Genomic DNA, 24,710 nt, shown 5'->3' with positions numbered 1-24,710 from the left:
TCCATTTTTTGGGATAACTTACTAATCAAATTGTGGGCTAATTTTTCATGGGATGTATCATACCCCTCAACAGATGAGGGGGTGGGGAGGGATTTAATAAAGCATTAGCAACAATACTAGCTACCGAAACAAAAAAATGAAAGAAAATTTTTATTTAGAATATTGATCCATATTCTAATTTTCACAGGGTTTCTCTTATACTTTTAAACATAGATATGGGCTTTTCATTTTTATATGCGTACTAGCTCTACAATTATTCGTTAAAAATATACAAAGTTGATTATTTTGATTAAAACCCAGTAAAAAGGGGCTGCCTTTAAAGCTTTTTATAGTACATATTTATAAAATAATGACGTTATACAATACAAAAGACCAATAATAGGCAAATACACAGACTAAATTACCAATAGCAATTTTAATTGACCAATGGTAGGCCAGTATGACATCATTTTTGTAAGCATTATAAAGAATTTCAACCTCCCCCCCTAATTTTTTTGGGAGTATAGACTGAATCAGGATTAAAAAATTTAAAAATATTTACATATATATTTAACTTTCTTAATATCTTTGTAATATCCCTTACTTGTTTAAAACAAGTTTTCTAAAACTATTGCTAAAAGCGGATATCAATTGCAAAAAAATTGGCAATAACCAGTAAAAATTTAAATAGTTTTATCTTTTTAACATTTTTTACGAACCACGTTGAATTACATTTTTGATCTTTTATTTCTCAGTTAAAATTGTAAAGAGAAAAAAGTAGGCAAAATTTTAATGTAAATCTTGCCTTTGGCTGTGAGAAAAATAACTATTTTACCTGATTTTCAATGCCCTTGGAGACAAACCAGTAGCATTTGTTGTCGTATACTGATAGCTCCTGAAAAAAAATTTTTTACTAATATTTTTTGTAATTTTAAAAAAAGTATTTTATTTTTAATTTCTCCCCTTTTTAATATTGTAAAAAAAACTTTTAGAGGCCTAATGTAAAACTGTTTAAAAGTATTTAAAACTCCAGAAACTAAAAATCTATGTCTCATATAATAAAAGGACAGTTCAACATTGTTAACATTAACAGGATTGTACAAATGAAATTTATACCTGTGAATTAACTGTATCCAGACAAAGATCTGAACTAAGACTGCCCTCGCTAAATATTTCTACTTCGCACAAGGACAGTACGCCTGTCACTCCTGAAAATTAAAATGTATGTTTTAGTAATTTAATTAAATAAGAAAAGTACTTTTCGAGAAGTGAAACCAACCTTCTTATTTTTAAATAAATTGAAAATAAAGGGGATGATATGTTGTTTTCTGTACCTATCCACTACGAGGCCTATAACCCTTCGGGACTACCCATTACCTAATATAACCAAACCTAACCGTACCTACAGTAAGAAACCAACAAATAGGTTAAAGCGGGTTAAGGTGGTACATTGGTAGATTTTATTTGAAAGCAATATTTTTAAAAATCACGAACTTGTCAACAAAATATAAAAAGCTAAAGCAATAAATCAAGTTAAAAAACTTAATTTACCAATTGAATGACTTTAAACTATTTGAGTTAATTTTTCATTAAAAAAAACAAGCATCCTGTAAAAAATGCAATTTATCCTTTTCACTTTAAATCACATTTTTTAAAAAATTTTTATACAGTTTAAACAAAAGGAAGGATGTGTTTTTGGGTTTTCGACCGGAAGATCTTGTAAACGGCTGGACTGATAGTGGGTGGACCACCCCCTCCACATATCTAAAAATCTATCCAAAGCCATCTTTATAATAAAGTAAAAGGATCTCTTTCTTTCTGTTTGTTTGTACCGAGGGATCTCGCTAACTACTGGACAGATACGGTTTTTCTTTACAGTGTGCTTCGCATAGGTCCTGGGAAGGTTTTAAACTATTTTGCGGAAGGGTACCCCCCAACCTCCGAAGAATAATCGCAACTAGTAGAAAAATTACCCTGATCTCTCCCCCCCCAAAAAAAAAAAATCTAATTCAAACACACACACCCTCAAGTGCCCCTTGAGGCCTCTGGGGTTGTAGCCGCTAGTATCTGCATATAAGATACCCTATAAAATCAAAATAATACCTGTCATAGCCAAAGAGACGTATCTCCCCATTGCCGTTCCGGACACACATTCCACTGTCTTTATTGAACCCTGAAAATAACAGAATTTAGTAACATTAGCGAAGCTAAGTTTCTCGTTTCTTTGTGTCTTTTTCTGACGGCTTCCCTCAAAATCCATAGAAAAGCAATTACGCTAAACAAAATTACCCCTTGTTCAGTTCATATATAGATTGCTTCTTGAAAAGTTTGGATACTTAAGGCTTAAACAACCCAATAAGGATTTTATAAGTATATTAATTTTTTTTTAAACAAACGAAGGAGAGATCGTGTTTAGAAAACTTTTGGCTCCAGAATCAGTCAAATGTATCCTCCCTTCCTGAGAATATCTAAACTACAACAAATTACTACCTGAGCTAGTTCTCCAGGAATCCAGTTACAGAGAGGATTGTCCTGTCACACGTACAGCCAATATTCATTTATCCGATAACCGGGGGGGGGGGGGTGAGGGCGTTCACAGGGATTTAGCAAGAGGTTGTAAGTCTTGAGAGAGTAAGTCAAGGAGAGTAATAGAATAGTTATTTTTCGCATCGTATCATAAACAGCTTTCCACGGATATGAAATGTTCGTAGAAAACTTGAAATGATACGATGCTAGACATGAGTTTTCAGTATATTCGAGAACCGGTTCTTATCCAGAGGATAACAATCTGTTTCAAAGCCATGCTGGAAAAAAGCCTTAGAATAAATAAATATCCCATTTTGATTAATTTCATTACATTTTCTATTAGTTTGTAGCACACTTAGTTTTTTTCCTTTCATAAATTAAAAGGAAATAGCATAAAGCCTTCAGCAGACTTGAAAGCAATTCCGTATACTTTATATTTAGTGGAAATGTAAGAAAGCAAATATGTTTAACTGTTAAAAAAATAATGTATTTTAGTTTTGAATTTAATGTCAAATAGTCAGAAATAAATATTATTATTTTTTTTCTAAATGGAAAACAAAATGTAATGCAACAAAACATTAGTATTTTTTGTTGTTCATAAAAGTCCTTGAAGTAAAAACGAACATCACATAGGGACAAAAATACCAATTTATCGAAGCATTGGCTAATAGGACCAATTCGATACACTGAATTAGACCACACGTATAACATAGCTTTTCAGCAGCGCAGCTACTGTATAGCACTCTAGTATATCCGTCAGTTTGCCTGTCAGACTGACAAATTGAGCAAATCACCAATCCAATTTGAAAGAATATATATAGTTTTCAAAAAGAAAGTATTAACTTTTGAGATCTTGGTTTAACCCATTCGTGACGAGTAAACAAAGTTCAAAGTTTTCATTCACCGGGATTCAACAAAATCGATTTTTTCAATAATTACTCAACAATTCAAAAAGTAAGGTGTCAAATTAAAGATCTTACTTATTTTTTGTTCATAATGGCATTTTTTTTTTGTTGTGTTTTAGTACCTTAAAACCAACTTATTATTTTTAAACTTAAATTACTTCAAAAATAAGTTGTCTACTAAAAAACCGATTGCATATCTAAATTCTATGGATCATTTTACAACTACTACTTACTTTAAACACTATTTTTTTTAAATCACAAAAGTTAGGATACCTTCTTTATGATTCTTCTTTGTTCCTTATGCTACTTATGTTGATATTCAGGGCCGATGAATTGATGTACATTAGGGCGGGTTCATATGGGAATTAGACAAAGAGGGGATATGCAACAGATAAAATTAACTTAAAAAAAAAATTCTGACGGAAAACGAATTTTAAAAAATTGAGATTTAGAATGCGACCACTTAAAAATGTATTTCATTACTTATTAATATGCAAAGACGATATTTCAAAAAAAATTGAATTAGAACTGTGGCTTCATGGTGCTCCCAGAAAAGGCCTTGGGGAGTAGAATCAGGAACTTTTGTCAGTTTCAAAATATCTCGATCCTAGCCTTAGAAATTTCAAAAAAAAACCACCATGTTTCCAGGTTTATTGAGAATTGTCCAATTTGTAGAGGTTTTTTGAGATTTTCTCAGGCTAGGAACGAGATTTTATGAAACGGTCAAAAGTTCCTGATTCTACTCCTCAATGCTTTCCTGGGAGCACCATGAAGCCATAGTTCTGATTCAATAAATTTTTTACTCCTATTTACAAATAGCTATACAATTGTATGTCTGGTCGTCGGCGGTTTTAAGACTTAAGATAAATTTTAAACCATCCAGAGGTGTATTATAATCATAAAAATCGTTTGCAGATCCCCGCTTAGGTCTCAGAAAAAAATGTCAAAAATCGACCCACCCTAATGTACATCACCCATAAATGATACACAAAATTATCCAGTCTGTAGAAAACAATTAGTGGTTGATTTTTTGGACACCCACCTTAATGAACCAATAAATCAATTTTTATTAATAGTCCCAAAGTTGTTGAGCCAACGAATAAGAGACGTTGTAATAAAACTTTTGGGACTCTCCTTCCTCCCTATTGTTATCGCTGCGCTAGACATGGACATATCTCTCCTCTTTGTAATTTACAAAGAATGCATCTACGATTCTACATGTTACCGAAAAAAAAACAAGAAAGTTCTTTACAAAGCAAAACACCAACAAAAAAGATAAGATTCAACGCCCAATCAATTTCCTATCGTCTATGTAATGTTTGAATATGATTTTTTTAATTAACACACTAAAAGATATGTTATAAAAAATAAGAAACGAAAGTAGATTTCGAATTAAAATTTTCTTTAAATCCTTTTACATAAAGTATTAAGCTTTTTTGTCTATAACGAAGGACCCCTCTATTAGCTGAACCGATATGGTTCTTATTTACAGTGATGCTTCGTTAAGGTCCAGGAAAGGTTTTATCTATTTTGGATGACAGTATCTCTAACATCCCATTAAAATATGCCCCATCGCCCCGCCCCCCCCCCAAAAAAAAAAAAGTTATCATTTCTCTTAATAAAAATTTTAAATTTAATGGTACTTTAAATTGTCACTAGGAGCTTCTAGGGGCGTTGCCGCTAGCAAATAGATTAGCCATAGTAAATGCTAGATGAATTATAGAGTGAGTACTCAACCAAATGTATTTGTATTTGATTGTTTGAAACGCCACAGAAAGCACCCTCGGCTATTTTAGGTTTTTAAATACATTTTGAACAAGCATACTCTATAATCTTCTTTGTATGTCCGTCAGTTTATCTGTAAATCTGTAACGCTGTAAGGAAATGTTTCGTGATGTTATCCCAATAAAGTTATTGATTTCAACATCTGCGCTGAAAATCACCCATCTATGATAATTTGAGCTTCGCTACTTATGGATGTTGTCATTATTGTTTTAATGTATTTATGTTGCTATCTGAGCTAAATTTATTATTGTGTATTCAATTCCTTGTTTTAAGCAAGAATATTATAAAGTGTTATTGATGGAAATGGTATGAAAAGAATAAAGGAATAATTGCCCCGCAGGGTTAGAGCAACCCGCAGAGGCTAGAAATAGAATAAAAGCTACTGTGAAAATACGAAGAAACGCTCCTTAAGTGGCTTTGTCATGAAAGGGACTATACCCGATACGTAATACATTTATTTTCATATGCCTTTATCCCTAAGTTTAGTAAAGGGTAAAATATCACTTGGCACTTGCTCTACAGATGTAAACGTTTTTGTTCACAACTACAGAATTGGTGTTCTCTGAAAATCGTAGCACAGCAATTACTAACAAAATTGAACAAAGAGCGTTGTGCATGAAAAAAAACTAACATTAATTTTCTTTTAATTTATTTCAAAATAAGAGGGATTTGCATCGCTCGAAAGGCACTTTTGGGAAGTAACATATTTTTATTGGGTAGTACATTATACTTCACCGATTTGTCAGTTTTGAGTTTTAAAATTTGTCGTTTAATAAGAAATTAGAAGAGGATGAATAATCGCTATTTTCCAGAAATAATGTCAACTTTTTTGTATAAATACTTCAGTGCTATAAGAAGTTATTGGCATATAACTTCCTTATCTTCTATAATACAAAGTAGCTTGATGTCTGTCCGTCTGTCCGTCTGTCTGTCCCTTAAGATCTCGGTAACCGCTAAACCGATTGGATTCTACTCTTCAGGGTATATACCTATTGGTCCTGTGGTGGTTTTAAGCTATAATCTTGGGGGGTGGGACACCCCCAACCCCCCCAAAAACAAAAAAAATCCCCCCCCATTTTTTTTTTTTTTTTTTTAGAAGAATTCTTTTGTAGAAATATTCTTTTGTAGAAGAATTCTTTTGTAGAAGATTTCTTTTGTAGAAAATTTCTTTTGTAGAAGATTTCTTTAGTTCTTCTTATTTTTTTTTTGAATTTTTGTTGTTGTCATCTCTTGGGGCAAAGCCCCTAGAGGCTAGGGGCGAAGCCGCTAGTATTATTATACAGGAACAAGCGGATGGATTTCAAATCTTTAAAAATCATGTGTTGTTTTGTAAAATTGTTGGATACCATTTCATGTTATTATTAATAAGAGAAGCTCTTAAACGGTAGGACAAACGAACATTAACACTTGTAGAGTGTCAGAACCTAATAAGCAGAATATCAATTTATAAGGCTAAACAAAATTGTACGTAGATTTCCACTACCTCCCTGTACCTACTACACCTATGTCAAGCGCTTTAAGATAATAATTTGAGTAGGGGAAATGCCTTGCCCAATAAACAGGTGCACATCAAATAAATGAAAATATTGGCTCCCTTATAAGTGTCCGAGTCCCCCACTCTGATCTCCAGATTCTTCACGGGAATATCATCACAGCACCTGAAATAAAAAAGTACATTAAATTTTGTATTCATTTTTAAAACCATATTTTAACAATTTAAAATGAATTCACATTGCTGTTTTCAATCTTAAGGGAAAAGGAACCTGATAATGAACCAATATGAGGATTAACAAATTTATCACTTTTGTAGATTAAAATTAGTTCGTTCTGAAACACCCCCCCCCCCCCCACCCAAAGAAAAAAAATCTTAAGGGATAAGACAATCGACGATAAATCGATATACTTCCCCAATGATGATTACAACATTACTCTTTTGTAGATTGAAATTATTTGTTTAAAGGTTTGGACACTATTGATATGAAACCAACCACTCAAAATTCAACGAAAGTACCCAAAAAATTGAGATAACAAACAAAATAACGTGGTTATACAGCTTTGGGTAGCAGGGTAATCTAAAGTTAACAATAATTCATCCCTTCTAAATAATTAGTAGTTTAAAGATTTATTTGTTTGTGTTTATCCTATCACTCTCGTCAATAAACATATGTACAACCCAGATTTTGTTTTAGAACATTTCTTGCTCTCAGAGTTATCGATCTTGTTTGGGTTGTTTTGCCATTTCTTTCTGAGTAAGTGTGTTTTTGTTTGTAAGGTTTAGAAAAGGACATATATTCATTGATATTATTCGATCAAAATCCTCGTTTTAAAACTACATCATCAGTAATATTTGATTTAATTATGGAGTAATTGGTCGAGCCGTTTTCAAGACCTTACTGAACACAGACTATACAAGTCAATACATTTCTATGGGTGATAATATCATATATTTTAAAAACAGGTCTCGGCAGCCGCGTGTTAGAAAAATTGTCGTATTCTTTTCCTATTATGGCAATCAGTATATTCAGAAAATTCTTTAATTGCACAAATAGGTTAAAATTATGTTTATGACTATGATCTAAAGAATTAAGACAATGGCCGATGAATTAACAAAATTACCCCTTCTGTAAATAAAAATTGATTATTGAAATGTTTGAAAAATCAACTTAATTTGCCATCTAATCAAAATTCACATAAATCCCCAAAGTTGTTAAGACAACAAATAAGAATACGTTATCATAAAACTTTGGGAATAGTGTAATAAACAGCCTATTGTCCCCTCTCTCTCTGGGTTTATGCACTGCTGACGAGCACTGGTAAAAACCTCGAGTGTAAGAAATTTAAATTTTGGTAAAGTTGGATTTAGTTTTCATGATAACTATCCATGCCCTAAGAGGCTAAGCCTATTTCTACATGTGGCAGTGGACATAGAATATACGTGGATATTATAACAGAAGAAAAATTGTTGTCAATTTAGGTTGCAATTTTCCATCGCTTTTATTGGTCGGGCCGTTTATCCATTGGGAGGGGAGGAGTAAGGTAAAGGAGGGGGATGGGGAAGATCGTTATCTTAGTCCGCTACAAAGTTCACTTTATTATAGAACATGAAAATCTGGTATAAGATCCAAGAAATAATATATCCAGTCATGTGGGCGAAGGTTAAAGAGAAGGAAGATTCCTATATATATCTAAATATATTAGACACAATAGAAGCATTATTTTCATAGGTTAACAAGGCGTTTTTTGAAACTTTCCCTTAAAGTACCCTGGGTTCACAGAACCCAAAACCAATTAATTTTCAAAATAAATCAAAAATAGATAAGGGTAAGATTTTTTATTTCCTGAGGGGCTCTATATACCTAACATAACCCTAACCTAAGGAAAAATACTAATACGCCACAAGGTAACCTCCTCATTTTCAATCTATTTCAAAATTAAGGGGGAGCCTGTAGGGGTTTATTTGCTTAACCTGTAAAACTCACTCTAGTTTATGATAACTCTATTGTAAAAAGATGAAAACAAGACAAAAACAAGAAAAGAACTTGTTCTATTATGGACACTGAAACATCATTACATTGCAAATTTGATTCAGATAGTTTTATTTCCGCAATCATTGAAGAAAAAGCAAAATAGCCTATAAGTAAATACTATATTAAATTTTCCCCGCAATTCAAACAATTTTTGTTCAAAGCAAATCTTTTCTAAAATTTTCAAAATATTCTCCATCCGCCCTTTACTCAATTCACTCCCTCCTCCTAGATGAATGAACTGACAAATAAGTGATGTCCATGTTACCAACTAAAATTGAAGAAAATTTTTCCCCTGTCATAATATCAAATATATTCTTTATCCATTCCATAAAAACTAAGTGACCAAAAATCTAAGTTTATGTATATTTTGTTCTTCTTATAAAGAAGCTTTGCTCCACGAATTGTCGGGATTAAACTCATGATAAACTACCAGATGTAAACTACCAGACAATCCCATTATAAGGATATTTGTCTGTAGCTTAAGTTTTCGATAACTACTGAACCGATTGGGTTCTCTATTTGAGTTAACCTTCACATAGATCCTGTGATGGTTTTAGTCTATTTTATTTTCCTCTATGCCCTTTCTAATACATAGCCCCTAGAAGCTAGGGCATAGAAAGTTGGATGGCATATCTAGTAAATGTTATATAAATTAACAACAAAGCACAGTTATCCTCATTATTTTTAAAGATTATCTGTTCTCTCTAATCATATATGGAAGCATTAATGTTTATAATAAGCAGAAGAATAATTAGCCCATCGAGCTAAACTTAGAATTTGGGACCAATATTCATTAAAATAGATAAATTTTTCCAAATTCTGACATTTTAATAAATTCTTATAGTCTAATTTTTAAAAGCGAAGCTTTTCTATAATTAGAGTCGTAACGGATAGCTTTTTCGTTAATTTAGGCATGTTAGAATTGTCCTATCGATTTCAAATTTTGCATGTCCTAAAAATGTTAGTAAGTCCATAAACATTATCCTAAATCAAGCAGTTTTTCAACAAATTTACTTACAATTTTGCTTTGACTCTTATACATTTATATTATGATTATTCAGTTCTGACACTGTATAATTGTTAATGTCCGTTTGTCCTACCGTCTCAGTGCTTCGCTTTTGTGGATGTTGTCATTCTTGTTATTTTTATGTCGACTATATCGCATTTGAATAGCCATTGCTGCTGAATGTTTTAATATCGAGAGAGATAATAGTATTTAATCGCCTCGTGTTATAGACAGCTTTCAGCGGATATTAAAATGAAATAATTAAGATGAAAACCAGTTTTGTTAGGCCGGAGAGGTCGAATGCCCGGTTTAACAAAACTGATTCTAATTTTATTATTCTTATTTTAATATTCGTGGAACATTGTCTGTAATACGATGCTATACATGATTTTTCAGTATGACTGAGAACCAGTGGATATTAATCTGTTTCAAAGCCATACTAGAAATAGCACAAAATTAATAGGGTTAATCTCTTAAGCATTCTTTGAGTCAATCATATTTCATGTACCTATCCTTGTAAAAGCTATCTTCCTAAATGTCTGCTAGGATCATCTTATTAAACAAAATTAACCTTCAGGCGTAGATCTAAATAGTGTTGCAATAAAAAAGCTTGAAACACTTATCAAAGTTGAACTTTTTTATTTATTAATGAATAAATGTATATAAAAAAAAGTAATTTTTATTGAAGAAACCTTTTTAGCATTTATTGTCAGGGATCTAAAGGGATTACAATGAACAATAAATTGATTTACATCTCCAATTATGATGCACAAAATTATCCCTTCTATAGATTCAAATTAGTGGTTGAAACGTTTGGATACTCAACTTAATGAGCAGACCAATTAAAATTCATAAAAGTCCTCAAAGTTGTTAAGCCAACGAATAAAAATGTTATTTAAAACTTTGGGGACTAGAGTAGTAAACAGCATATTGCCCCCTCTCTCTATTGTGTATTTGCCTTTTGATTCCTTTTCTAAAGATGTAAAATAATTAATTTTGTCTTAATAATGATAATTTCTCAATAATAATATGGGGATGATATATAGAACGCATAAGGTAAAGAGTAGCTTAGCTCAAATTAAGTATTTAATCCTTTCATGCATTCTTCATAGAGCGCGTTTACCAGGGTAGAAGGGGACATTGGACTGTTCCCCAAAGTTTTATAAATACATTCTCTCAACTGTTGGCTTAAAAAAGTTCAGGATCAGTTTATTTTCATGTTCCTTTTTTAAAATTAGATTCATTGAAAAAATTCCAAGCATCCTATATATATAATGGTAGAGAGAGAGGGGACAATTGGCTGTTTATGACAATAGTCCCCAAAGTTTTATAATAACGTTTTCTTATTCTTTGGTTTAACAACTTTGAGGACTTTGGTGATTTTTTGATTAGTTGATTCCTTCAGTTGAGTGTCCAAACGTTTCAACTGCTAATCATATTCTACAGAAGGTGTAATTTTGTGTATCATCGTTGGGGAGGTACATTTTTTTATTGGCCATTGTCTTATCCCTTTAGATCCCTTATATAACGTACATGAGAATTTTAGAATGGATTAATCTTGCTTCGCTCCATGTTTAGATTACTTTTAATTAAGACTCATTTAAATTAGGACTGGGTAGAAATTAAAACAGTGCCCTTGGTTTCATACATCATCTAGGGAACACAGTAATAGTGTCTGACTGATTATGACGTGACAAAAAAATTTTTGCCAATTAGAGGCCGTTATTGACCAATGGTAAAATTTATAGTGGCCTCTCATTGGCTAATTTTTTTTTGTTACGTCATAATCAGTCAGACACTATTACTGTGTTCTCATCTAGGCCTACTTATTAGGATAAGTAATACCCAACATCTAGGCCTATTTACCTATTGTGAGGTGCTCTTTGACACAAAGAACCTTAATGCATCGTTAATGAAATGATTTAAGAATAATATGTTAAAAGAAATATACCAACATCCAACCAACTTTTTGATTGCACGACCTTAGTCTGAAAGTTCTCACTGTGTATCATAATTAGTTGCGCCTGTCTTCAGACCAAGGCATTCCCGCGACCATTAGAGGCCTACACAATATTACATAGATAATTTTCTGCATGGGACTACTAAATTTTAGTATTCAAGTGTTCCAATTTTAACTTTAGTGTTTTTTTTCAGAAAAGGTGAGACAATGTAATATCAAGCAACATTCTCAACACTTTTCAGTACTTTACCATGGGGTAATTTAGTTTATTATAATTGGGGGGAGTAATTAATGCATCGTCCATTTTCCCTGGTATTTAATATTTCAATTTTAAAATAATGAATAAATAATCATTAGTATTATCAAATATTTGTGATTCTTGTCAGGGAAAAAGGGGGACAATCGGCTGTTTTTATAATATTTTTTTCTTATTTCTTTGCTTTCCAACTTTGGGGACTCTTGTTGAATTTTGATTGGTTAATTAATTAAGTTAAGTGTCTGAACGTTTTAACCACTTACTGTAATCCATAGATGGGGTAATTTTTTTTAACCATCATTGGGAATGTACATCAATTTATGGATCATTGGCTTATCCTTTTAGAACCCTGGATTCTTGTATACAATAATTAATCAATTTTGAAATAAAATCATTAGCAAATTTATTATTTATTTTATTCTCAGCAAATATAAAATTTTCGTTACAATTAATATTTACAGTTTTTGTCTGATATCGTAATAATATTATGTTAGTACAGAGAGGTGATACTCTATAGGTCATTTTATTCGATTGTATGTTTGTTAAACTACTAAATTATAGAGTAGTGTAAGGCCGAAGTTCCCTTGTTTATTGAAAATTTAAAAGGATAAGATTGCATTAGTCAGTTATTTAAAAAATATGTCATATTATATCAAACGAAATATACATATCTATAAAGAAACTAGAGGACTCTAGATGCACTTAATGTGGTGGGGAGGTGGAGGTGCCCCCCCTCCTCCAACTTACAATTTAAGTTTAATCTAGAAAAGATAAAGAAGAACAGTGGCGTGCGAAGCACTTTGTCTAGGGGGGGGGGCATTTTGCAGATTTTGTAAAATTTTGCCCCCCCCTAAATCAAAGTGCCCCGGGGGGGCACTTTGCTTTAGGGGGGGGCATTTTGATTATATATACTAATTTTAAATAAGGGCGTTTTAAGGGGTAGGATTATTTAATTATGGGCCTTCTAGTCCTTATCCCTTCTTCCCCATCCCTATTTCCCATTTATATCCCCCATCTCTTCCCCCCCCCCATCTCTTCTCCCCCATCCCTTCTCCCCACCCTGCAATGACCGAAGGGAAAGCATCTTCGAAAAAAAAGTACAGAAGATAATCTAACCTTCCCCCCCCCCCACCACCACAAAACATTTTTTATGGGTGGAAGGGGATGTTATAAAATCTCAGCAGGAAGGATGAAAAACCCCAATAAAAAAATTTGGGGGGGGGGGGAAGATAAAAACACTCATTTTGGAAATAATTTACCAAAAATTAACCTAATATGTAAAACTGATTTTAAATATTGCTTTATTGTATGACAACAAGGATGACAACATCTTTAAGTAGCAAAGCACAAAAAATCATTAATAAGAATTCAGACAAGTAGATTTAAAGAGCATCTGTTGAAATAAATATGTATTTTAGATAGAAAAAGTCACAAATCCTTTTTCCTGTATGTTGTGTGATGACAGTCAAAGTAAATTACATACTGGATGCTCGAAAAAAGCGAGAAATTTTAATTTTTTTTAATCTTATAATCCACAAACAAATTTATCGTACCATAAAAACCAAAGATATAAAGAACTATGTAAAAAATAAAAAAAAATACTTGTCCTTTCATCTACAGATATAAAAATCTCTTAGAAATATGGAAAACTTTGGGGTATAGTCTCTTTTGTGGCAACGCCTCTTAAGGGGCATTTCGTCGTATTTTCATAGTAGCTTTTAATAGGTTATTCTAGGTTAAGTTAGGTCAGTGATTTCCCCGCAGGGTTAGGCAATTGGCCCCGCAGGAGCTATAAATAGGTGAAAAGTTACTGTGAAAATACGACGAAATGCACCTTAAGAGGCAATGTCACAAAAGGGTCTATACCCGAAATTTAAAAGATACAAAAATAGCCAAAAACGTCCTGAAAAGCAGTCCGACCTCCATGAATTTTTAATAGTTAATTATACTCCATAATGATGGGAATGTTAACATTAAGTATTAGCCTTCTATCTTTAATTGCAGTTGAAAAAATCACATTTCCCCCTTAGCATTACGCACTGACAGCCATATTGAATTATAGAGAAGCTAAAAAGTTATATCAACATACCCTCTTTAAATGGCAATTTAAAACTCTGTTAATTTTTGATTAAGTGGTGTTTCCAATGATTTATAAGGGCGGTGCGTGAAGCGCACCTAAAAATATTTACTCCCCCTTTGAACTAAAATCAATTAAAGACAACAAGAGTGGCGTATTTTATCAAGTTAGGAATATAGAGTGTAGTTAGTTTTAAGGGTTTTTAATGAAAATTGCCATAAAAAAACATGTCTTTTTGTAAGGGTATGTACACAAAAAAAATGATAAACTTATCCTGAAAATAATATGACATCATATATAGTTATTCATTTAGACAGACATACAGTGTTGAGAAAAAGGCTTGGATAAATATCAACGCTGTTTCTTTTTTATATAAAATAACTTTTTGAAGGGCGCGAAGCGCAAATTTTTTTCTTCACATATGCAGGGAGGGAGGGGTTTTTGGGCTATTTATTACACTAGTCCCCAATATTTCATATAAAATCTTCTTATTCGTTGGCTCAACAACTTTGGGGACTTTAATGGAATTTTGATTGGTTGGTTAATTAAATCGGGTTTCCATACATTTCATCCACTAATTGTAATCTATATAAGGGGTAATTTTGTGTATCATCATTGGGGATGTACAAAATTTCGTTGGTAAAAAGTTTATATTATACAAAATAAAATACTTCCTATTACCTGGTTTGTTATGTTCAGTGAAAAAAGATTATAACCTAATTTCTACACTAGTTAAAAAATTTGGTAAGGTTAAATGAATAGTAACTGTCTGTTTGGCGCGAAGCGCCAAAAATTTTTTTTTTGAGAATTTCTTGATCTTTTTTTTTGGAAACTGGGATAGTTTTGCTTTTTGTAGGGTAGGGGGCAAAAAGGGGCATTTTTGTTAACCAGGGGGGGGCAAAATGGGGCATTTTTCAACATTTAGGGGGGGGGCAGGGGGGCGGTGGCTAGGGGGGGGGGCAGGGGGAGCGTTTTGGTAGCTAGGGGGGGTGATTGCCCCAAATGCCCCCTTCGGTTCGCACGCCACTGAAGAAGAATCACTTTTTTTTTTGGGGGGGGGGGGTTTTCAAGGGCGATTCCTCTTGGGGGGGGGGGGAGCTGGTACCATATCCCCTTAAATAGTTATAAACATTCTCGGGACCTATGTAAATCTAAACTGCAATGTAAAGAAGAAAAAAATATGTTCAGCTGACAGCAAGATCCTTCGTTACATACAGACAGTCGTACATCCTGTTTCTTTTATACAGGTATGTAGTTTTGGTACTAGAAATCCATGTCTAAGGTTAAAAAGGAACTGATTGGGTAATTCTAACTTGCATATAATGCCCCAATTGTAAAAAAAAGCTTTGCTCAAAAAAGCTTAGTTCATAATTATGTTTGAACTCGGGATTTACCGTATAGTTCCGTAATGATAATCAGTGAAAAATACTTTATGACTTTATATAGACAAAATTAGAATATACCAAAACATAAACTGTATTGTATTGATAAGGTATATGTATTCTTGATAATAAATTAGTATATCTTCTTCCTTGTTTATGGAAAGATTTTAAAACAATTAAGCTTAAAATTTGATTTGAATAATATTTATTAGAGATGGCCTATAACGTGCGTCTATAACGTTAACTAATTATCGTTAATTTAGGCATGTTAGAATTGTCCTATCGATTTTACACTTGGCATGATTATTCCTGTAACATATAGGTACAATTAAGAAATCGCAGCAACTCTATAATATTATTATCCTTGTTTCATAATACTTATTCTAGTGTCTATAACTATGGATAATTATTCTTAGACATGGATGAGGGGTTAAAAGGACAGTCAACATAAAAAAATTACGTTATTTTTTTTAAACATCAAATACTGTTAATCGCTGAACAGTGAATCTTTTTATCGGTACTGGGAAGGTTAATAGCTATTTGTCGGGAGGATTCCACCAACATACCAAGAGGAATCGCACTGGTAAAAAAAATATCCCCCTAAAAAATATGTTTTTAATTTTTATTTCCTCTACCACCTACCCACCTCAAGAGCCTCTAGAGGCCTCAAGGGGGCGAAGCCACTAGTATATGAGTATTAAAGGCAAGTCATTTTTATAGTGTTTAACGAATCAAATTTTATTTGAAGAAAAATAAACTAAAAAGCAGAACTGTCTTCTAAGGCGTTTCCAAATTTTAACAATCCTCATAATTTTAAGATATTTGTAGAATATAATAACATAGAACAAAGAAACTTGGTCCTATGCAGAGATCTTAAGGGACAAGATAATGGATGATAAATTGATGTACATCCTCAATTATGATAAACTAAATCATTCCTGCTATAAATAAAAAAAAATAAGATAACAAGTTTAATTCAAACAATCAAAGTACCCAAAGGTTGTAAGCCAACAAATGAGTGAACTTTTTGAATAAAATTTTCGGTACCAGTGTAATTTACAGTCCAATGTCCCTTCCCTACCCGACCCTATGTATAAAACTAATTAAATGTATTTTGTATGATTTTTATAGATTTCAAAATACATTAAAGATGAATCTATAAAACAATTGATAATTTTATTATCTAAACTATTACTTTAAATAACTTATATTTGTCTTTAAATATGTCCGTTTGTACCTTAGGCATAGCATGTTAGCTAAAACAGCATTTACTTAGCTTATATCAAAGATAGGTGTTTTGGATTTTTTTCGTAATATCGACAGTTATAAAGACATTGCGCATTCTACTCAATTATTATGGGGTTTATATAGATCTTAAAAAGCAGTAAATCACAGATGAATTTCAATCCTTCTATTCTATATTGAAATCTGGAAATAAGTAATGATTCAAAAGATCTTAGAAACAGCATATTGATTCGCAATAAAATGTTGCAAAGCCTCATCCTAACCTTTATGTTCCTTCATTTTAGCAGAAGTATTTGTTTATAAATACAGCAATCCTTAGGAAAGTATAGGTTTATTTTGAAATTGGAATAAGATGTAATGTCAATTTCAGTAATTTCATAACAAAACAAAAATATTGCTCGAAATAAATTTGCATTAACTGCTGCTAGATTTAATATTCAGAAGTTTACATTAAAAATGACTTCAAAAAAAGAAAGAGGAAGATAGATAATAGACTTTTTAGATAATATTCATCGATAATTTATCACATTGTATTAACACAATATTAGCTGTCTATCTCCCTTCTCTCTCTCTCTCTCTCTCTCCCTCTCTCTCCATTCACCCAATGAAAATTATATAAGGGTTATCAATTTGAATATATCTTTTTTAAGCCGCCCCCACTCTCGAGCATTCACATGTATTATCATAAGCAAATTGATAAATCGGCACTTTTAAACAAAGTACCTTGTTGAGCAATGAAAACCCCTCTCATTTTTTAAAAAATACATTAAAAATAAACGGGTTAGGAAATTTTTCATTTGATTGTTTATTACAATAAGTCAGGATATATTTGGTTTTATTGTATATTTAGTAGTTCCTCAGGGTTAGGAAACCGAATATTTATGCCTCGCAGTGTTAGGGCCTTCAAAAGGGTTAAGCACAGGAATGAATATACCCCTTTATTTCTATTTTAATGTTATTGTGGTAGCTGTGTTTAGCGCCCTAGGAAAATGAGGATAGATGTCACTACTTTTGGCCTACATATTCTATTGACGTCATAGCAGTACGGAAAGAGAAAGGGAAGGGGGAAAGTAACCCAAAGAGATGGGGTAAAGGATATTTCCTAATGTCAATAGAATAGGTAGGCCAAAAGCAGTAACAAGTATCCCCATTTTGCTAGGAAACTATAGATAGATACTGATAATTTTCTCTATCCTCGAAGCACCCACATAAACTAAGATCTTGCCATTTGCATTAACACAACTGTAAGTTTAAATCAAGGATAAAAAAATGCAAGCATTGGCAAGAAGAAATAATATAATCCATGAAAAAAATTTAGATAAAAATTATATGTATTCTAAGTATTAATTGGGAGGCAAAAAAGCTTAACACAAGACTTCAACTTTTCAATAATATCCTTTCTCTTCATTTTGTTATTCTTTGGAATTTCTTGTTAAGAAATAAAATATAAACAGACAGGGACAGTAATGTAGAGTAGTTACCCTATTAATGATGCATAATATACAGGTTTATGTTATGACGTTGTAGCAGGTAATTTAGGATAATGTATTTACTATTACTTGGATGATATGCCAGATTTTCATGTTATCTAATAAAGTGAAAGTGTTAGCAACCTATATTGACGACAATTTTTCTCCTGTCATAATATCCACGTATATTCTATATCCATCTTTAGGATTATCAAAACTTTTCTCTACTTGATCTAATAATAACTTTTTCTCATTTTTAAGATAAAGGAGTTGTCCCCTAGAGTCAACAAATACGGAAATATAATTGTGTTTTTATTTATAAAAAACTTTCATTTATTTCTTGTATGGCTTTGAAACCGATTTTTATCCGTTGGATTAGAACCGGTTCTAAGTAATACTGAAAAATCATGTACCATATTGTCTTAAACACAATTTTCCACGAATATCAAAATAAGAATCATAGAATTGATAACTGGGTTTAATCTTGGTTTTTTTTATATCCACAGAAAGCAGTCTATAATACGATGCGATAAATAACTTTTACAATATCCTAATTTACCCGAATCAATGTAACTGAGCTAATTCGTAACAAGTCTATATTTGTACCATATCAGGAATAAAGGGAGAGGACAATACTATCATATAAAGTAATATTTTTTTGTCTGTAGCTAAGGATCTTGCTAACTGCTTAACCGATAAGGTTCTTCTTTACATTGAAGCTTCTTAGAGGTCCCAGGATAGTTTTGGGCTATTTTATTTTATTAAAAGTCTGAGTATGGTTTTAGGCTATTTTTCTGCCCTCCAATATCCTGCCCTAGATGCAAGGGGCCCAGCCGCTAATTATTAAACTAAAATTAAAATAGCCTAGAATCACCCTAGGATCTATGTGAAGCTTCAATAAAATAAATAACTTTAGATAAAACTTACTGCTTTATCCAAGAAAGGGTTTCATTTTATGGTGCTTTAATTTAGTGCAATTTATTTCAATAACAGTTAATTTTAAAACCCTTTTACCTATCCTGTATCCTGGGTATCAAGCAACACTTGTATTGTAAGTAGTTGCATAAAAAAGTCTTGGAAGGGGAGAGGGGACAATGGACCGTATATAAGTTTTATAATTTGCTTAAACTTTAGGTACTTTTATCAAATCATGATTAGTTAGATCAAATAAGCTGTTATTAAACTTTTCAACCAATGATTTAAAATCATTGGGGATATATATTAATTTATCGTCTATTGTCTTTTCCCTAAAGATCCCTGATGAAAAGTTCAGCGCAGAAGAAAGTCCCTCAAAAAATCATAATGTAACGTCATAAAAACGAGGGATTATCCATCTCATTTTTAGGGGATTTCTTTCCCACTCCTCCTCTCCTAATCCCTCATTTTATGACGTCATTGAGGGACTTTCTTCGTCTTCTCCAAAATTCCTAAATGTAACTACTAAAAGTCAAATCTAGATATCTTTTATTTTTGGATGTCTGTTTAGTGAATGTAATCTTGCCAAACATTGAACATATAATTTTAATATTTTTTTATCTATTTTGTTGAATTAAAGAAGAAATCATCTTTTAATTGTGACTTATTTTAAACTTTAAATAAAAAAAAACTTTTTTTAAAAAACATAACTTTTAATCACTATATAATATAAATCTTATCTTTTAAAAATTGTTCGAAGCATTAATTACTATGTTTATTCATTAACTAATTAGTGATTTTAACTAGGGGTCGGCAACCGAACATTTAAACCCATTTATATGCTTTAAAAAGTACTAAACAAACGGACTGCCTGAAAAAGGTTGAGACATTCAGCTGATTTTATAACCAATATCATTTCGACGCGGCTTACAGGCTACCATCGCGGCTGTCGGGCCCTGATTAAAACTTATCAGTATATTTTATCTTAAAACCATCATATTTAATTAAAAGCACATATGCAAGAAACATGGATATATCAACAGAAGACAAACTATTTTACCTCCAACAAATATTTTTCTTAGATAGTATTTATATAGTTGCTTGGCCTTTAGCCCCTTAGAGTGAGGAAATAGCCTAAAACTACCCCACGACATACACATTTAAAGTTTCCCTGACAACTACAACCAATTTGGACAAGCAATTTACAAGATATTATGCTTCAGACAAAAAGCCTTACTACTTTATGAAACTGGTTATGAAAACTAGAACCAAACCAGAAAATTTGAAGAAAACGATATTTTTCTTTGCGTGTTATATCTCTGTCATTACTAAGTGCATTAAAGACAAATTGTTCTAATTAATTTGATGGATAGATAAACATTACATTTACACGTATCTTAACCACTGGTATTCAGATAGTTAGTGGGTTCGAATCTATGCACAACACTCTGTCATAATTTTAGACATTTAAATAGTTCCTATTGCTGCTTTAACAGAGGGTATACTTTTGCCTAATACAGGCCCAGTTGTGCAATCAAAGGGTCTGTACTACAACAAGGCACATCATTAGCAATGTTCGGTTTAGAGATAGGTCCAGATCCTATCCATTAGAGGACCTCCTATTATCAGATAAGATCAATTTTCCATTTTGTTTTTTCTTACCTGAAATTTTAAAAAAATATCAATAATGAAAATAAAATATTTAATAAATAAATAGGAAAAATACATTAAGAACTAGAGATAATTGATTGATGATTTTTAGGGAAAACACCTAAAGATTAGGGCCGAAGATGATATTATTATTTCTTACTTTGAATTAGTATATTAAACGTACTTTAAAAACACAAACAAAATAAAAACAATTTTATTATTATGTGTTTTTCATGTGGATGTATGTGTTTGTTGAGCTTTTCTATGGTTAGTGTCGGTCCGTACGTTTGTCTTTTAGTAACGTATAGCCCCTTTCGTTAATTTAGATATGTTATGACTATCCTATTAATTTTAAAACTGTAAGCATAAAATAACAGGGATAAGGGATAGGAAACCTGGCCATAAATTGGTCTCGGCCTGGTTTTGAAAGGGATCATGCAACTTTTACCATTTGCCTAATTTAATTACCTTACTGGCGGACGACTCATATTGGCTACCGCTCTAAACCAATAGTGTTCTGTGATTTGGGATTGTTTTGTATCAACCAATCACCAATTGGCTGAAATTTTAGAAGCAGACAATTCTAGAAAAAATAATGATTTCGTCTGCTACGAAAAAAAAAATATAAATGTTGTTAGATCACATTAGTTTAATTATTAAATCTGCTTAGAGTTAAACATTAAAAAAGGGCCATATAGAAAAAACAAAAATAACGGGATTATTTTTTTGGAAAGAAGGTAGCTACGAATTTTCATTTGGTAGTTTATAAATTAGATGTTGTATTTTGAATTTTAAAAATTTAGTACGGAATTGATACAACACCTTACATTACATTATAGTATCCAAAGAACTTGATAGAATGTTACCCAAGTACATATTTATTTTGAATTTTAATTAGCAATGAAATTTTCAAAAAAAAATTTTACTCATTAATAAAAATGCAAATAATACAAACTAAAATCTGTCTGAGGGAAACCCAACGATAGCTTTCTGACAGTTCAAATTACCAAAGTAAAAGATAAAAAAATTTTGGGAGAGAAAAAACTTCATTTTAACAAAAGCCATTAATATATAGGTTTATAAAAAGTTATGTTTTTTACTTTAAACTAGCTACCTGAATTTGATTCTATACTTTATCTACACACACACACACAGCTTTTTCATTAGCGTCTAGGACGAACCACTGCGTCATCCCAAAACTGGTTTATTAGGCCTAGGCTTGAAATAGGCCTGAAATAATATTTTCCTACGTTTCCCATCCCTTATCCCTGTAAAATTAGCATACAATTTTGTTTAAAATTATAAATTCATATTCTTCTTTTAAGTTCTGACACTATACTAGTGTTAATGTTCGGTTATCTGTCCTATCGTCTGACTTAATAAGAGCTTCGCTTCTGCGGAAGTTACCATTCTTGTACATGTATGGGTGCGTGAGTGTGTGTGTTTGCAATTTTTCAGCTAGTTAACCAGATATTTATTGCAAAATTTCCTTTGCATCCCAAGATTCTGGGAAACGCTATAGTCGGAAACAGGACCTAATATCCAGGAATCTAAAGGGATTAGACAATAGTCTATACATTGATGTACATCCACAATAATAATACACAAAGTTACCCCTTCTGTAGATTATAATTAGTGGTTCAAACGTTTGGACACTCAACAAAATAAAGAAATAAATAAGAAACGCTCTTTTAAGACTTTGGGGACTAGTTTAATAAACAGTCCAATGTTCCCATTCCTCCATGACTAGCATGATTAAAAATCAAATGGTATAAAAAAAAACTTTGCAGTTATTATTGTCCTTTTCAATTATTGTAGATATATGATTCAAGTATTAATGCTTTATTTTCACCGCAAATTCGACGTAATTATCAGACTTAATACCTTATAAAAGCCTTTTCATTACATTTATCTTTCAAACATACTTACGTATACTTTTTATCTTTTAGTTCCTGTAAAGGTAGGAAAAAATCATTTTGTAATAAATTGTCAAATAACCGCAAGTTTTTAAAAGATTGGTTGTTTGAAACATTTTTTTCCTAAACACAAATTTACTGTACATAAGAATCTTAAGGGATAAGACAATGGAGGAAAAATTAATGTACCCCCTCCTATATAAAATAAATTCTGTCTTAATTGCTAAACAAAAGTTTCTTGTCCTACAAATCAGGTCCAAACGACAAATCTTTAGCTAATGTGTCAGTCATAGAAATTTACAGATTTTGTGAAGTTTTTAAATTTTAATTGACAATAAACATCTAAATTTTTAGTAGCGAAGCTACTCTATAATTCACTATGTCCGTCCGTCCGTCCGTCCGTAATTAATGAATTGGGGGAAACGTGATTTTCTCGGCTCCTATAAAAGATAGAGAGCTGAAATTTCAACATTCCCATCATTAAGGAGCACAATTAACTATAAAACATCAATGGCGGTCGGACTGCTTTTTAGCAGGTTTTAGGCTATTTTTTATATTTTCTAAATTTTCCCCATATCTTTGGTGATTATGGTCCGATTTTCAAAATTTTTTAAGTTAAAGATATCAAAATTAAATTTCCCATCATTTGAAGAAAACAAAAATGACGGTCAGACTGCCTTTTTGCAGGTTTTTGGCTATTTTTATATTTTTCTCAATTTTCCCCATATCTTTGGTGTTTATGGTCCGATTTTCAAAATTTTTTCAGTTAAAGATATCAAAATTAAATTTCCTGTTGTTTGAAGAAAACAACAATGACAGTCAGACTGCCTTTTTGCAGGTTTTTGGCTATTTTTATATTTTTCACATTTTTACCCATATCTTTGGTGTTTATGGTCCAATTTTAAAAAAATTTTCAGTTAAAGATATTAAAATTAAATTTCTGGCGTTTTAAGAAAAGAAACAATGGCAGCCAAAGTACCTTTTAGCAAGTTTTTGGCTATTTTTATATGTTTGACATATTTCCCCATATCTTTTTTGGTCCAATTGGTATTTTTGGTCCAATTTTAAAACTTTTTTGCATTAACAGTTTCAAAATATTTTTTCCCATTGTTATGTGCATCTAGTATGTAATTTATCATACATAATAATACAAGGTTTCGTGTTTATATTCTCCAATAAATATATTCTTGATTTTAATAAATACACGTTAAATCTACTTCTACGTATTCCCATCCACAATTTTTGTGCTTCACTACTTATGGATGTTGTCATCCTTGTTATTAGTCTAATTCTACATGGTTTAATAATAATCAGTCCTAGTGAAAACCAATTTAAAGTGCAATAATTTCTACTCATAGAATAAAAATGTAGACCATTAAAATGGAAGATTTTTTTTATTTTACAGATTTTTCTGGGGCTTAAGATTTCAAAACTAAATAATTACGTTCTCATTCATCGGGAGGCTTCACATAGGTACTTGAATGGTTTTAGACTTAAACATTAGTAATGTTTTAGGCTATTTTTCAGCCCCCTTCTTATCCCTTATTCGAATACAGTAATTCAAAGGGTTATAATTTATCTTTTTACTGAAGTTTGGGCTTGTTATTGTGCCAAATAAGCTACCTGTTGATTTATACATTTTATTCTATGGATGTAGATGAATAAAATGTTGTTGCTACCCCTAATTTTCTCTACAAATATTATTTTCTTTCTAATTCTTTCATGATTGATCAAACAGATTATTTTAAAATTTGTTTTTAGAATTCAAGATTAATGTAAATTTTAACAAAAAAATGTTAAAAATCTGCAATTTTTTTTAAATCTGAAATATTGTCAACTTTTTAATATTGATTGTGTTACTCTCATTTGTTCCAAAACTGTAAGTACTTTTCTCGTATTCATTCGAATCCGGTGGATAGGAACCGCTTCTCATCCATACGAAAAAACTATGTCTAGCATCGTATTATATCCAGCTTTCTACGAATATAGAAATGTACAATCATAAGATTAAAGCTAGTTTTTTTAGCCGGTGACTTCGTCACCTCGGGGCTAAAAAAACTAGTTTTAATCTCATAATTGTACATTCTATATCCGCGGAAAGCCGTTTATAAT

General features: G+C 31.7%; 1 protein-coding gene across 2 annotated transcripts in view; it reads right to left on the bottom strand.

Annotated features, from left to right (window-relative positions):
• Positions 1–24,710, bottom strand: part of LOC145326039 (P-selectin-like) — a 154,520-nt gene that overhangs the window by 47,431 nt on the left and 82,379 nt on the right. For both annotated transcript variants that reach the window (XM_080169134.1, XM_080169135.1), the window contains exons 5-9: positions 6,792–6,853; positions 2,470–2,513; positions 2,083–2,152; positions 1,096–1,187; positions 815–874 (exon numbers count right to left, since the gene is read on the bottom strand). In XM_080169134.1, coding sequence (XP_080025260.1) covers positions 815–874; positions 1,096–1,187; positions 2,083–2,152; positions 2,470–2,513; positions 6,792–6,853 — 328 coding nt within the window. The remainder of the gene's footprint in view (positions 1–814; positions 875–1,095; positions 1,188–2,082; positions 2,153–2,469; positions 2,514–6,791; positions 6,854–24,710) is intronic.

This window comes from Acartia tonsa, chromosome 8 (assembly GCF_053477335.1).
Source record: "Acartia tonsa isolate MP-2025a chromosome 8, ASM5347733v1, whole genome shotgun sequence".
NCBI lineage: Eukaryota > Metazoa > Arthropoda > Copepoda > Calanoida > Acartiidae > Acartia > Acartia tonsa.
This window is presented reverse-complemented; position numbering and strand designations above follow the sequence as displayed.